We start from the raw sequence: 16,918 nt of genomic DNA, 5'->3' as shown, positions 1-16,918 counted from the left end.
GTCAAAAAATGTTCTTCCTTCACAAATGTCAGATATGAAGTATAACTGATGCTTGGGAGTAATATGCTTGGGAGATAATATAATTAATTATTTATGGTATAACAAAAATATTAAATTTTCAAATGTATCTTGAAAACTTTACACTTTAAATTCTGTGCCTCCATGAATAATGGGAATTGGCCATGTAAATGCATTGAGTAATTATTGAAACCTACTGCCAGTGATAGCACTCGGACACCTCATTTATACACATTTCCGTTCTTCAGTCTTGACTGAAGAAAAGCTCCCTTGCTCCATTCCATTTTACCTCCCTGCTTCCCAAATTGCAATAATTTTTCCAACCAGCTATAAGTAATATCAGCACAGAGTAATTTTATAAACTATGGGCAGGATATATGAGTTTAAAATGGTTGTTGAAATATATTTGCGTACCGTGGTTCAATTATCTGCTTCTCTCTAACCTAGCTTCACCTGAAGACTGCACTTAGTCTTGACTCACTGTGTAACCCCATAAGAGATTAGTAATATTCATAGTATCCATAATCATTTATTCACCACAACACCATTGCTGCATAAAAATATATTCAATTATTTGTTGATTAAAACTTATGATATAATATGTTTTTATTTCAAGAACCTGAAAGACCTCAACTGCTAGAAGTTTCAAATATTTTAGCGACAGCATTTACTTTATCCTGGAGAGCCCCGGTTGGATATGTTGATTATTATAAAGTGGATCTCATTCCTGACCAAGGCTTTGTTAATATCACAGACTTGGGAGGTGACAACTTCAAGGTATGACCTTCATGATGGTATTTTTAGTGAGTGCTTGTCACATTATAGAAAAGGGCAAAAAGATTAATAAGGAGGGAACAATTAGACTACGAGGGAAAGATAACCTGAAATATAAAGACGGATAATAAGAGTTTCTGTAGATATTTAAATAAGAAAAATATTAACAAAGCAAGCAGTAGCCCTATATAAAGTGCTCCTGTGGAATTGATAATAGAAAGTAGGGAGATGATGGTTAAATTGAACAGGTATTTTGCACCCGTCTTCACTATAGGGCAGGGGTCTCCAAACTACGGCCCGCGGGCCAGTGGGCTAACATCTGGCCCGCAGCCAGTGGGGTGGGATGGGATTCTCACTGCCGAAAACACTCCCGCGTCTGGAACCCCGCCGCTGACTCAGGATCCGGACGCGGGGACGGAAGCCACAGGCCAGACATTTGCTGCCGCTCCGCGCGGTGCCTGATGGACCCATGGGAATTCCTGCCCTCTTTACCGGCCTATTGTCCAATCAGAGCTGCCATCCTGTGACTGACAGTTCATTAAACGAATCAGCAATTGAGACATCTGTTATCCAATTGACTCTGCATTGACTGAGTGACAGCTGCTTTATCCAATCCGTAAGCTCCATCTGTCTGAAATGAGCGAAAACAATGACAATGATGGGGGCAATTCAGACCAATTCAGTTATGGAAGGAAAAAAGAAAAGAAAAGTGGACAGTGAGTGCTGCCTGTTTAATGAAGAATGGGGTGTAAAGTACTTCTTTGTACAAGCAGGTGATAAAGCCTTGTGTGTCATATGCAACGAAACTGTTGCAGTTTTGAAGGAGTACAATGTACGTCGGCACAATGAGACCAAACATGAACCAAGTTATTCCCAATTCACAGGAACACAGCGTTCGGAAAAATTTGAATCAACGGAACGCAGGTTGCTTTCGCAACAAGCTTTTTTTTACGCAGAAGATAACTGAAAATGAAGCTTTAACCAGGGCCAGTTACAAACTAGCTTATGTGTTGGCTAAAAGAGGAAAGCCACTCACCGATGGAGATCTCATCAAAGAGTGTATAATGGAAGCAGTGGAAGAGATATGCCCAGAAAAAGCAAATCTGTTCAAAATCATCAGTCTTGCGCCAAATACTGTTGCTCGTAGAATTGAGGATATAGGAAGCAATATATTTCATCAAATTGCAGACAAAGCAAGAAATTTTCAGTTGTATTCTCTCGCACTTGATGAATCGACTGATGTGTGTGACACATCACAACTCCTAGTATTCATCCGTGGCGTCGACAGTGAATTTAATGTGACACAAGAATAAGCATCAATGCATAGCATGCACAGCACAGTAACTAGAGAAGACATCTTCAAAGAATAGCCAAAAACTGTGTTAGAATATAACCTGGAGTGGAATAAACTGCAATGCGTGACAATTGATGGAGGAAAGAACATATCTGGGGTGAAGAAAGCTTTAGTTGGACAAATCACAAAAGCTTGTGAGGTTGGTGGATTCTCAAAGCCCATGTTTCTGCATTGCATTGTCCATCAACAAGCATTGTGTGGAAAATATGTGGATATGTCTTGCGTTCTGAAACCTGTTGTTTCAACAGTGAATTTCATTCAATCTCACGGGCTTAATCATCGCCAGTTTCGTGATTTTCTGAAAGAAACTGATTCTGAGTTCGGTGACTTGCCTTATTATACAGCAGTTCGATGGCTTAGTTGTGGAAAGGTTCTATCACGGTTCTTTCCGCTCAGAGAGGAATTTGATTCCTTTCTCACAGAGAAGAATCGACCCGAACCACTTTTATCAAACACTGACTGGCTTTGGAAATTGGCATTTTTGCAGGCGTGACAGGACATATGAATCAATTGAATCTGAAGTTGCAAGGTGAAACAAATTTGATTTGTGATCTATTCGCGCATGTCAAGGCATTCAGGGCAAAACTGATGCTATTTCAAGGACAGCTGAAAGTTCATAACTTGGTTCATTTTCCATGTTGTGAAAAATTTCATGAAGAAAGTGAAGCAGAATTTCCTTCTTCATTTGCAACAGAAATCATTAAGGACTTGCAAAAACAATTTCAGGAACGATTTTCTGATCTTGATGGAAACACAGATGAAATAAGGCTGTTTCAAAATCCATTTGGCTGCAATGTTGAAACACTCCCAAGTCAGTTTCAAATGGAAATTATTGATCTCCAATCAGATGACATGCTGAAAGACAAGTATAAAGAAGGAAATCTGATCCAATTTTTGCAGTCTGAGCAGTTTCCAAATTTGAAGCGATTTGCTTGTGGATTTGTATCAGTTTTTGGTACAACGTACCTGTGTGAACAAACATTTTCAAAAATGAAGTATGTCAAGTCCAAATATCGAGCAAATTTATCTGATGAGCATTTGAAGTCCATTGTTGGTTACGATTGAAAGCTCCAATTGCCAGAATTGTGTAGAAAGGTGCAGACTGAATTTATGTTTTGTTCGACCTTTATTAATGGTTCAAGTTTATTTTGAATTTCTTTGCTTTGTTTTACTGAAGTTCTTTCTTGGGGCGTGTTTATTTTTCTTATTGTGTGCCACAAAATTGGGCAAATTCTCATTTCAAGTAAACATTTGTAAAATTTCAATAAATAAAATTAATTAAAAAATGAATAGCCTGCTTTTCTCATCTGCAGTTAAGTAATTGATTATTTTGTCAGAGCATTTGCTAATGTTTGACATTTTCACTCATATATCATTTCTCAGTGTAAGCACGGCATTGTTTCTTTGTAATTGTCACATTTCTCTTTTGTTCTGAATCATATCATGCTGATTACAAAGATGATCCAAATAAAACTTATTCATTCATTTAAATTTTATTCATTTATAAAACTATTTTTTTTTCTTTGGCCCCCGAAAATGTGTAAAATATACGATGTGGCCCTCATACTGAATAGTTTGGAGACCCCTGCTATAGGGGATACAGGTAACATCCCAGAAATAGCTGTAAATCAGGAAATGGAAGGGAGGGAGGAACTCGGAAAAATTTTATGCAGGGAAATGCTATTGAACTTGGGGTTGCAGGCTGAAAAATTTCTAGGTCTAGATGGACTTCATCCTAGGGTCTTGAAGGAAGTGGCCAGTGAGAAAATTAATGCACTGCTTTTAATTTTCCAAGCTTTCCTAGATTTGGGAAAGGGTCTATTAAATTGGAAATATAAAATGTAACTCCTTCACATAAAAACAGGGGGAGACAGGAAGTGGGAAACTATAAGCCAGTTAGTCTAATATCTGTCATGGGGAAAATGTTATAATCTATTATTAAAGAAGTTATAACAGGTCATTTAGAAAAATTGAAGGCACTCAGGCAGAGACAACATAGTTTTGTGAAAGGCAAACCACGTTTAACCAATTTATTGTCGTTCTTTAAAGGAGTCACTTGTGCTGTGGATAAAGGGGAACTGGTGGATGTACTGTACTTAGATTTCCTGGAGACATTTGATAAGGTTTCACATTGATGGTTATTGCAGAAAATAAAAGATCATGGTATAGGGAGTAACATTTTGGTACAGATGGATGATTGGCTGGCTACGGGAAGCAGAGTTGGCACAAAAATGTGTCTTTTTCTGGTTGGCAGGATGTAACGAGTGGTGTATCACAGGGATCAGCGCTGGGGCCTCAATCTTTCACAATTTATGTAAATAACTTGGGAGAAGGATATAGGGAAATGTGATACTGTCCATTTTGGCAGGAAGAATAAAAATAAACTTATTATCTAAATGGATGAGAGATTGCAGAGCTCAGAGATTCAGAGAAATCTAGGTGACCTACTGCATGAATCATAAAAGGCTGGTATGCAGGTACAGCAAGTAAGTACAGCTAATAGAATGTTATTCTATATTGTGAGGAGAATTGATTATAAAAGTAGGGATATTATGCTTCAGTTGTACAGGGCACTGGTGAGACCACGCCTGGAGTACCGTGTTCAGCATTGGTCTCCTTATTTAAAAAAAAGGTGTGAATACATTCAAAGCTGTTCAGAGCAGGTTTGCTGGACTAATAACTGAAATGGGTGGGTTGTCTCATGAGGAAATGTTGGAGAGGTTAATTTTGTATTCACTGCAGTTTAGAAGACGAAGAGCTAACTTGATTGAAACCTTTAAAACCTTTAGGATTGAACAGGGTGGATGTGATGAGGATGTTTATTTCCTCTGATGGGAGAATATAGAACTAGGGACTACTGTTTAAAAATAAGAAGTCACTCATTTAAGATAGAGATGAGGAGAATTTTTTTCTCTCAGAGGGTTGTGAGTCTTTGGAACTCTTCCTCAAAAGGCGGTGGAAGCAGAGTCTTTAAATATTTTTAGTCAGAGCTAGATAGATTCTTAGATAATAAGATGGTGAAAGGTTATTGGGGGTAGGCAGTAATGTGGGGTTGAGGTCTTATTGAATGGCAGCAGAACAGGCTCAAAAGGCTAAGTTTCCTACTCCTGTTCCTAATTCACATATTTGTGTAGGGAATTTGACCATGCACGCATGGATTGATTCCGGCAGTATATATCCGTGATTGCTAATATTAGGTAAAAGTTTAGTTAGTAGTTTGAGTGTCAGTTTTAGCACTAACGTTTAAATAAGTGAAAATAGCATTGTTGTAATATGGAACTGTACAAATGTAAAATATGACTGCTGTCAAATGAAATTCGTTAGTGCATTGTGAATTTTTGCTCCAGTAGCATTGAAAATAAGGACGTATTTTCATTTTTCAGTTTTGCTGCTTCTGATAAAACTGGTAAGATGTTTCCAGAGATTTACCTGACATTCAATCACCTCCTAGAGATTCATGAATAGTGTAATGCAGGCAGTGTGGTGATATTCTGCACAATAAAATTAGTTACGCACCTGCCTGGCAGGCCACATAAATATTTAATGATATGACTCGTATTACCATCTGATCGACAGAGTACAGCTGAATTAGTCTGGCTGAGGTGATAAGTAAATGCAGTAATGATGGTATTTTGTATTTTATCTTTCACTGCGTTCATATTTGGAGCTATGCGGATAAAGGTATTCAGATATTCTATTTCTAAAGTAAACTGTTTCATATTCTGTAATTTTTGATAATGGTAACATCCATTTTACCCTAGTGAGTTAAGTATCTATTGGAAACTGAGAGCTATTGTATGTAGAAAGTAGTTTCAAAGTAAATGAAAATTGACATAACAAACTTCAATTCAGCAAGTAAAGAATGTATCCAAAATATGCTTAACAAGTATTTTTTGCTCAGCAGGAATTTCATATCAAATAATAACATTTATTTTGCCTTTGTACTGTGCTAGGCTGATGTTTTCGATGCTACCCCGGGAATACAGTACACTGTCACGGTCTCCTCAGTTTCTTCATCATTTAGCAAGTCTGTCAGCAGATCATTTACAACAAATGAAACTGGTAAGTAGACTTGGTATGTTCAATAACCTGTGCCCAATACTACAAATACACAGCCATGAATGCAATGCAGAAGTTGTGTCCAGAACAACAGGGCAGCTTCTGCCATAACCAAAATGATGAGGGCTTTAAATCAATTTTAAAATATTTTTGACAAGAATTAAGAAAAATATCTATGCGAACTTTGTAAACATTCATAAATATTTTAGTGAATGATGCATATGCAAGTGGTCATAAATTCCAGACTAAGAACAGGTTTTAAGAGCAACAGCCACTAATTTTCTTTGTTCATGGAAGTCTTTACCAAATTATATCAAAGTTAACTACTCTCTTCTATTCCTTGATTTAGATATTTGAATATCATTTCAAAATAATAGACAGTTTATTTCAACCACCAGGAATGACTTATTGGAAAATAGTTCTTGACTGGAGATTTCAGTTGATGGTCTCAAAAATAACACATAAGTTACAGTACTTGATTTAAAAGAGTATATAAATTGTTAATAAAAATTGCTGAAATATTTTTCGTAGCATAAGAAGAGAACATGAGACATAGACATAAGGCTGGCAAGATTAAATGCTGAAACCTACTTTATTGTTTGCCTGTTTATCAACTATATTCAGTGATGTGTCCATATATGTTTCAATTTATTGTTTTTACATTCACCACAGAGGTAATTTAGCACTATTAGCACATCTTAAAGTGGCTGTGCGTTAATATAGGTCAGCATGTTTTTCATGTAAACTATTTTCTTTTCAAAATAACTTTATATATGGTGGTAATGTGCTATAGTTTACTCAGGGAGTTTGAGTGACATACACTTTTACTTATATGTTGTGGTCTGGAGCTATGGATAGTGATGGTGGAGGCTCCAACATTCTTTCCATCACATGGCTGATCAGGGTCTCTCCTGTTCTTATGTCGTGCGTTAGAAGGATTTACAGGTTAATCCTCAGCCTGTTTGGTCACGTTATGAACTCACCTTTCTTAGCTGTCAAGTCTTTGGATGGAACTCAAACCCAGAACTTCTGACTTTGAGGCAGGGACATTACCCAACATGCCACAAGACCTCATGACTTCTTGCCAAAATTTTCCTGCCGTTCCCACCAGCGATTGCTTTGGCCACCCAGCAGTTTGCACCTTGAAGAATGGAACCTGCCCTATTATTGGCATTATTGGAATTGTAAGGCTGCAACTGCTATTTTGAGGCTAATACCATACTATTAATGCCAAACACTAAAAACTGATTCTGATGACTGGCGTCCAAAGTGATTCTAAATTCCTAGCATTTGTATGATTTTACATAATACGAGTGCGTGGTGCAAAAAACCGAAGACAGATTACTGAAAAATAATTTTCCTCGGATGGGTTCCCATCTTTCTCATTTATTAGCTGGTAAAGGAAGAGGGACAGTGGGAAGCTCAGGAAATCAATCTTATAAGGCAATGCCATAGGAATTCCAGACCTTGCTGCACATACCCAGTCATCAGCTATCACTCATCCAAGCATCCCTAAAGTTAGGTATCATGAAATCTCTGTGTCGCCGGAATTTTTCGGCCACTCCAGCAGATGGGATCTTTCTTTCTCATTGACGGCGAACCTCCACCGCGGTTTCTTGGCACCGGGATGGGGGTGGGGTGGGGGTGGGGTGGGGGTGGGGGTGCATACAACGGGAAACCCTGGTAACCGTTGTGGGACCAGAAGATATGTCGTTTATATAAATGACGAATAAGAGGGAACCCAGCACAGATCCCAGTACACCACTGGACACTGGCTACCAATCACTACAGTAGCCTTCTGTCATCACCCTCTGCCTCCTACAACTGAGCCAATTTTGAATCCACTTTATCAAAGTATCCTACCTTCCATGTGCATTTATCTTCTTTATAAGTCTGTGATGTGCAACCTTGTCAAAGGCTTTGCTGAAATCCATACAAATGACATCAACTGCACTACCCTCATCTACACACCTGGTCACCTCCTCAAAAAATTCAATCAAATTTGTTAGGCATGACCTCCCTGTGACAAAGCCATGCTGACTATCCCTAATCAAGCCTTGCCTCTCCAAGTGGAGATAGATGCTCTCCTTCAGAATGTTCTCCAATAGTTTCTCTACCACTGACGTGAGACTCACTGCTCTGTAGTCACCTGACTTATCTCTACAACCCTTCTGCTTTATGAACTGTAAGTGTTAATAGCAGAGAACTACATCCTTTATACATTCTTTTGTACCTCCCCCATGAAATTTCTGGCCCTTCTGGCTTAAATGTTCTACGGCTGGGAGGACAGGCAACTTTACCAGGAATATTAAAGTTATCAGATTTAGAACTGGGTAAGTGTTGAACTGCCTCGATGGGCTATAGTTCTGCTGTATTTACAATGATGAATAATGGTGCTCAGAATTTTGCAGTCTATGTCTTTTGCTAAGTGACAGTTTGTGTTTAGTATAGATTGATAGTTCTGCAACTGGATATGCTAGTAGCTGGTGAAATTTAATATAGGGTGGCAGGTTTAAATTCACTTTTGTTGAATTTTCCATTGGAAATACTGTAGAGTTAATTGGGAAATACTGTATATTATTTGTTGATCGAAGCAATAAGGTTATTTTTGTGTTTTCCTGGGTAATTTTGTAGAAATTGTCTTAATGAATTGTTGCTGTCCTCAACTGTGTCTACCCTTGGAATGCCTCGATACGTTTTTATGTTTAGTCATTAGAGTCACAAGTAGGCTTACATTAACACTGCAATGAAGTTACTGTGAAAATCCTCTAGTCGCCACACTCCGGCGCCTGTTCGGGTACACTGAGGGAGAATTTAGCGTGGCCAATGCACCTAACCAGTACATCATTCGGACTGTGGGAGGAAACCGGAGCTCCTGGAGGAATCCAACGCAGACACAGGGAGAACATGCACATTCCGCACACACAGTGACCCAAGCCGGGAATCCCCGGCGCTGTGAGCGAGCAGTGCTAATCACTGTGCAACTGTGCTGTCCATACACGTTGTAGGATGGATGTATTTTCCTGAAGACCAACCTTTAGAAGTTGAATTGCACAATTTGATGTTTCCACATATCTATTTTGTTTATGTTCAATTAAAAAATTAAAATTAAGGACCAAAGACTATGCTACAAGACGTCATCAATATTGGTGAAGGAAATCAGAAAGTACCGACTATTCAACACCAAACTCCCCCAACTAACTGTAGCAGGAAATATGAAAGACCAAGGAATGTCATGAATTCTACAGTTTGAAGAACAAATTCGAGTAGAATATCGTGAATAAGAATTGGCTTCAAAACAGTGAGGATGTCTGAGGAGAACAATTGTGTAGGATGACATATGAATCACAAACCAGGAAAGTGTAAAGGCATAATAACAATCATAGTGTTAATAAAATAAGGAACAATTTTCCACTTTTGCAGTCCTGTCAGATAGTGCACATCAAAGTGGTAGACTTGGGAGATTGTAAGCCTGTTAAACAGCTTTTCATTGTAAATCGTTGTTATAGGGTTTTGTAGTTTTTAAGCTATCTATTCTTGAATATGTAAGACATTGGCCGGAAATTCCTGCCCACGGTCCATCATCATGGCTGGTCCATCAAATTTTCTGTCCTGCCCATGATGATTCCCATCATGGGTGGGACCGGAAATTCCCAGCCATTGTTTGTTGGGAGGTGGGTTGGGGGCGGTGGGGGTGTCAGTAGAATAGTATCCTTACACAGGGTTTTGAAAAAGGATCACCCCATTATTTATTTGATGGTTATTAACTGCCCAATGGGTCTGGTGAAAAATACATCAGGGAAGGATAAATTACTGCCATATGTAAAATGCATTGTCTTAAATGCAATGACAGGCTAAGGCCGGAATGTTACGGCCATTCATGCCGGTGGGATTTTCCCATCCCGCTGCAGTGAAAGGAGATTTGGCCGGGCGCCAATTTCTCCAACCTCACTGCAGCAGGAACATGGCATGAACAGCCAGTAAGATCGTGCCCTTAGAGTTCTCTTGTTAAAACTAACTTTCCTATTTTACTTTATTGCAAAGCAAAACATTTCAGACAATGGTCTCTGGGAGATAAGGTACAATTTATAGTTTTTGAAAGGCATAAAATATTGAGGAGTCAGAAGGGCCTCATAAATTTTAAGAATAAAGTTCAAGTGCTTTATTAATGTTCTCCCAATGACATGTATTGCACATGAAGACATCTGTATAATGTTCAGGTTAGCAAGCATTTCTATTTTCTGTTGGTTTGTAATAAGAGTCTTCTTGCTGATGGGACGTGTTGCATGTAGACAGCATGCTCCAGGCCTGAGATTTCACAAGCACTATCATACTTACCTTTAAATTATTCTCTTCTTTTTCATTAAATGTTGCAGACTTGTTGATTGTGAATATTCATAATTTATCACTCTACTTCAATGCAGATGCCGCCTCTCCAGAAGATCTTACTGTAGGCCCCATTGGTGCTACAGCTATAATGCTGGCATGGAGCTTACCTTCTCGTCCAAATGGAAGAATTTTATCCTATAGGGTAGAGTACAAAGAGGTTTGTCCTGCACAGCAAGCCAGCTTTATCCAAGTTTCAACAAATGCAGACACTCCCGAGTTTCTTCTCAACAATCTGAAACCAGGGACTGCTTATAAAATCCGGGTAAGAACACTTTTCTTATTGCATGAAGAATTTGCCGACACGGTGTGGTCTGCTACAAGCATATGAGTTTATTAGGAGTTCCTTCTCTGTCTTACATGATGTTACCAGTCTCCTTCTGCTATTGTTCTCTCTTACACAGTCATTATTATACATTACTCCAGAGAACACCCAAATTTACATTAATTGGTTAATTAAACACATTTGCAGAGGTGGCCGACACTAATTGGTTCTGACCTCTGATCATGCACTGTCCATGAGTTAGTGGTCTACGCCAAGGTTAGCTGATCACAGCGCTGTGAATGTAAGCAGCACGTCCCAGCATTGTAACATTGTAACATGTCCCAGTACAAGTAAAACCTGAAATCTCACCATGATTTATCCTGTGAGAAAATGTTAGCACAAATAGATTCTGGAAAATGTTATAAAAATTATAAACATTGTCCTCCCACAACTTCATAAATGAAGTAATTATTGAGTTATTACTCATGTTGCTATCTGACTTGCATTCTTCCTCCACCATAGGTCCAGCATTGCCAGTGGCTGCAAAGGTCTCCTCTGGGTTTTTTATTCTATGAGAAGCTGAACATTATTTATTACATTAGCAGAACTGATATTGAATATAGAACTGACTTGTATATGTGCATTGCATTCTTTTACTGTCATTCTCTTCAAACTTAAATTCAAATTATACATCCACTTAAATTGTATTTTTAGTTCTTTATAGAATCCTAATAATACAAATGGCCAGTTTATATTTTATTGGAAATACTGATAGTAAAGCAACATTTTGATTATCTTATCAGGTAGCAGCTGAGAATAGTGCAGGCATTGGAGCTTTCAGTGCTTTTCGGCAAGTTGTAACTGCAGAAAGTGGTAAGTTTAGTTCAATAATACATTTTTGTATCTATCCCTAATTCTAAACTACTTCAAATCACCGAGAAATATGTCGCTGGATCAATGAATTGCACAACAGAAGAAGTAAGAAAACATCATGTTCCAAGATTTTACCGAGCTGGTCAAAAAAAAGCCATTGAGTTGATAGATTCATACAGCAGAGAAGGAGGCCGGTCAGCCCATTTTGATTGTGCCGTTCTAGAAATAACTACTTAATTAGTTCTCCTATCTTGTCCTTTCACCACAGCATTGCATTTCCCCCCCCCTCCCCATTTTAAGTATGTAGCCTGTTCTCTTTTCAAAGTTACCATTAAATCTACTTCCACTATCCTATCAGACAGTGCCTTCCTAATCAGAACCAGTTGCTGCGTAAAAAAATTCTCATTTCACACTTTTACTTCTGATTCTTTTGTCAATTATCTCCGAACTGTGTCCTCTGTTCCCTGACCCAGCTGCCAATAGAAACATTTTTTTCCTTATTTACTCTTATCAAAACGCTTCATAGTTTTGGCCACTTCTATTAAAACTCATAAACTTCTCTACTCTAAGCAGAACAATCCCAGCAGGGGGATGGGAACCTAAGCAAAGAGTCAGAGGAGGGGAAGTCAAGGACAAAGGAAGCAGTTATTGAGTTATTACTCGTGTTGCTATCAGACTTGCATTCCACCTCCACCATGGGTACAGCAAAAGAAGAATGAAAAAGGGGAATGAAAAACATGATAGGCAGGGAACTCAAGGGCCAGAATCAAACAGGGCCACAGTGAAAAATAATGAGGAATGGGACAAGTAACGCTAAAAAGACAAGCTTAAGGCTTTGTGCCTTAATGTGCGGAACATTCACAATAAAATGGATGAATTAACCATGCAAATAGATGTAAATGGGTATGATGTCATCGGTGGGAGGGGAGTGGGGAAAATCTCATTCTGAAATCTCCCCAGTGCAAATCCTGTTATGGTGCTCTTGCGAGAGTTTCTGGCCATAATGGGATTTGCATCTGCGGCAAACGGGGCCAGCAAATCTACCCCATCGTTATAAAAATATGTGGATTTTTTACCATAATGGAGCTTTTCAGGGCCAGTGAAGGTGTTCAGCTATAATTCTGAACTCAGTACACTGTAACAAACCCAGTTGCACCACATTCAATAATATGTAACTTTGAAAGGGCTTTTACTGGTAGTCTAAAACATAAAAGCGGATGTTTTTGAAAATTCATAAATTGCTTAGGGATTGTGCCCTTTGTAAGGTCCTCAGCATCAAATCCTCGAGCGGAGGATTGAATCACTGACAGCAACTTTAGAATTTCCACGTTTCTCAGTGCTTGTGCTGGCAGTTGCTCTTAGTTTCAGCGGAGAAACGATGGAAAACGCTGACAGTTTCATATCATTGCTATCGTAAAATATAGAATCCCTGCAGTGCAGAAGGAGGCCATTCGGCCCATCGAGCCTGCACCGACCACAATCCCACCCAGGTTCTATCCCCGTAGCCCCACGTATTTATCCTGCTAGTCCCCTGATACTAAGGGGCAATTTAGCATGGCCAATCAACCTAACCTGCACATCTTTGAACGGTGGAAGCAAACCAGAGCACCCGGAGAAAACCCACCCAGACATGGGGAGAACGTGCAAACTCCACCCAGACAGTTACCCAAATCGGAATCGAACCTGGGTTCCCGGCACTGTGAGACAGCAATGCTAACCACTGTGCCACCGTGCTGCCCAATGAGCCAGTACATTCTATTAAGTTAAATTTGATCTAAATGAAGTTAACCATAGCAAATTGGCAATAAGGGGCCCAATTCTTCCATTGCGACCCGCAACTTTTCTGGCGGGTCGGGAGATGCGCGTGTCGGCCATTTTGCAGGTGCCCTGCGAGTGTTTACGACCCGCGCGCATCTCCCAACTGGAAGAAAATGGCGTCGCCGGGGAATGCTCAGAAAACTGGCAGGAAGTGAGGTAAGTCATTTGAATATGTTTTACATATATTTTATATTTTACCCTGCCAGGAATACATCATTCAGGTGGAGTTAGAGTAGCTCCCCACGTTCGGGGAACTAGCGGGAGACCCCGCTGGAATGAAGGGGGGGTAATTGGGGCCCCCCAGGGGGTCGGGCGGCGGGGGGATAGTGCCCCCTGGGCATGGGCCCCCTGGCAGAGCCCAAGGGGCAAAGTGCCCATGCCTGAGGGCACCTCAGCACTGCCCATCAGGCATCGGGCAGTGCCAAGGGGGCAGGGTCTATTACGGGCGGGGCCTAGGGACGATTGGTGGGGTGGGGGTTCTGCTGCCACTCTGCATTGGGATCAGTCTGGGCTGGAGGGAGATCAGCGATTGGGGCTGGGGGGAGGGGGGGGTGGTGGTCTTCTAGGGGGAGAGGGGGAACCTACCTCCTGGGGTGGTCTGACCCCAGGGGGGTCAGCGGGAGGGGGCGGTCTGCCGGGATGAGAGGGGGGTGGGAGGTTTGCCACTGCTGGGAGGGTTGGGCTGGACATCGGGGCACTCCGGGACAGGGGGGGAAGTCAGGGCTGGCCGGGAATTGTTGGGGGCCGCAATTGGTCCATGGGGGAGGCTGGAGGGGCAGCACTGCAGGGGTCCCGGGCTGGCCAGCGATCGAGCTGGCCAGCAAAAGGGGGAGACTGACAGATTGGGACCACTGTGCATGCGCAGAGTTCCAGAACTGTCAGACTCTGGTGAGAATAGGCCCCGCCCCCCAGGTTTTTAATGAGATTCAGGATTGTGACCTCTGCATTGCACAGAGTGCGGAGATTCAGGTCTGAAGTTGCACTGCAAAAAAAGTTGTGATCTAAAACAGTTTTCCCACCAATTCAGCACTTTTGGGAGAATTGCCCCCAAGGTTATTGATGGTGTTAAGTTTATTTGTTGAAATATGAGATAAAATTGTTAGTAAAATTGTAACATTGCTCAATTTGAGACTGTAGGTAAGGTTGTTTATACATTTCAAGATGTTTGCATCGATATTGATGTGTTGGTTTCATCCACTAACAACAGCAGGAAACCTAATTGAATAGAAAATGGAATAGACATAGCTTTTACAATGGGTGGAGTAGGGAGGGATATTTCTGAACTAAAGTGACCATTGTGATTGCTGCTCAATGAATTAATTCTTGTCAGAGAGTTGGAGGAGAGTTAGAGAGAAAACTTAGTGTACCCATCTTTCTTTCTGTGAGGAGAAAGGTCGGCATGATGAGTCAATGAGGCAGAGAGGTCTTCCATCCTCTTCAACCCCGAGGAAGTGTGTGAGAACTTCTAGATGTAAACATAGACATTTATAGAAACATAGTAAAGTTACTGTCCAAAAGAGGCCATTCAGGCCCATCATGCATGGGCCATCCAAAAAAGTGAAAAATAAACTAGCCGCTCATTTTAATCCCACTTTCCCACACCTGTCCTATAGCCTTGCAAGTTACAGCACTTCAGATGCAGACCCAGGTACCTTTCCAATGAGTTGAGCATTTCAGCCCCAATCACCAACTTAGGCAGTGAATTCCAGATGCCCACCACCCTCTGAGTGAAAAAAGCTTTTCCTCATGCGCCTGCTAATCCTTCTACCAATCACCTTAAATCTATGCCCCCTGGTAATTAATCCCTCAGATAGGGGAAACAAGTTTTTCCTGTCTACCCTGTCTAGCTCCTCATAATTTTGTATACCTCAATTAGGTCACCGTGTGGCTGTGTGGAATTGGGAGTGATGTTAAAACAGTAGCAGAATTACATTCATTGCATAAATTACAGTTTTGTTTCATATTGTTTATATTTTAAAACATTAGGTGAGATTCTCCAGCCTCCCAGCCGTGTGTTTCCCGCTGGTGGTAGGTGGTGCACTGTTTGCTAGCAGTGGGATTCTCTGGTCCCGCTGCTGTCAATGGAAATTCCCATTGATGCCACCCCACGCTGGCGGTTAACCCATGGGCAGGGATGTGCTGCTGGCGGGACTGGAGAATCCCGCCGATGTGAATGGCTGGCAAATTCCAGCCATTATGTTTTAAGTTTGATGGATGATTATTTGGTTTAAACATTTTTGTTTGTGTGAATTAGAACCTTTTTGATAAATCTACAGGTTGCAAGGAAAGATTTCTAAACCGTTCACTTTTTATGTTCAAACCCTTGTTTCTAGCTCCTGGGCCAGTTTCATCTCTTACTGCAACAGTAGTCAACCATACAACTGCTAATGTGACGTGGTTTCTACCTAAACGACCAAATGGGAAAATTACACATTTCATGATAATTATAAAGACTATAAGATATGGTCACATAACGAAGAATCTATCAGTGAATGCTGATACCCTTTTCCCAAACACATTACCACAATGTGAGGTAGGTGACAAGAGTTTGAAGGTATGCATTTAAAATTCTTATGGCAGAAGTAGTGTACTTATTTTAATGATGTATGATATTGTATCCGAATGTCATGGTAGGCAGAGTGATGAAGTTAAAATACATTTGCCTTTGTTTCACAATTTGCTGAAATCATTGAGCAGATTTCTCCCATCTGGGAGTTAAGTCCTGTGGTAGGGACGGGGACGAGAAGTGTTTCCCACTGTGGAAACCATGCCATATCTTCTTGCCCTGCCCTCATTATTTATGCATCTGGGGTTTTAGCGTCTGAACGCACGCTCCCCACTGTTATATGTGGGCGCCATATTTAAAAGGTGTCCAACATCACGGATAAAGGGTGAAGAAGATAGACCTCGTGAAAAAGCAGGTGGGCCTCCAGGAACATGCTGAGGCTGGAAGATGGACCTCCTCAATGGCACTGAAGCTGGAAGATCCACCTGATAGATGCTCCACCCAACCACTGCTGTGGCATTCCGGGGTCCAGGTTTTCTTTCCATCTCCATCCCAGATCCTGGCACTCTTCAGGTAAGTCACGACTATTGCACACCATGTTATTCCAGACGTGTTCTGAATCGGCAAGTTTTCTCTCTGGCATTGTGGAGAATCGGGCATGAGGGGAAGATTCTGGTTGGGCCTTCTTCTGCCTCCCATTAGCAGGATGCAAATCAGTTTCACATCAGCCACCAGTGGGTTTCCCGATCCACCATGGCGGGTGCCAGTGGAAGATTCCACAGGAAATTCATATGGGCATTAAAACGATTTTTGGACCTCCTGCCAAAACCTTTCCACCAGTTGCCAGTGAACCCATCGGCAGAAG

General features: G+C 40.9%; 1 protein-coding gene across 1 annotated transcript in view; it reads left to right on the top strand.

Moving 5' to 3' along the window:
• ptprq (protein tyrosine phosphatase receptor type Q) overlaps positions 1-16,918 on the top strand; it is a 177,797-nt gene that overhangs the window by 47,759 nt on the left and 113,120 nt on the right. Inside the window, exons 15-19 of the mRNA XM_078221104.1 lie at positions 635-795; positions 6,100-6,208; positions 10,582-10,856; positions 11,660-11,729; positions 15,881-16,080. Of these exons, the coding sequence (XP_078077230.1) occupies positions 635-795; positions 6,100-6,208; positions 10,582-10,856; positions 11,660-11,729; positions 15,881-16,080 (815 nt within the window). The remainder of the gene's footprint in view (positions 1-634; positions 796-6,099; positions 6,209-10,581; positions 10,857-11,659; positions 11,730-15,880; positions 16,081-16,918) is intronic.

This window comes from Mustelus asterias, chromosome 9 (assembly GCF_964213995.1).
Source record: "Mustelus asterias chromosome 9, sMusAst1.hap1.1, whole genome shotgun sequence".
NCBI lineage: Eukaryota > Metazoa > Chordata > Chondrichthyes > Carcharhiniformes > Triakidae > Mustelus > Mustelus asterias.
The sequence above is the reverse complement of the archived record's forward strand: the minus strand, read 5'-3'. Positions and strand labels throughout refer to the sequence as shown.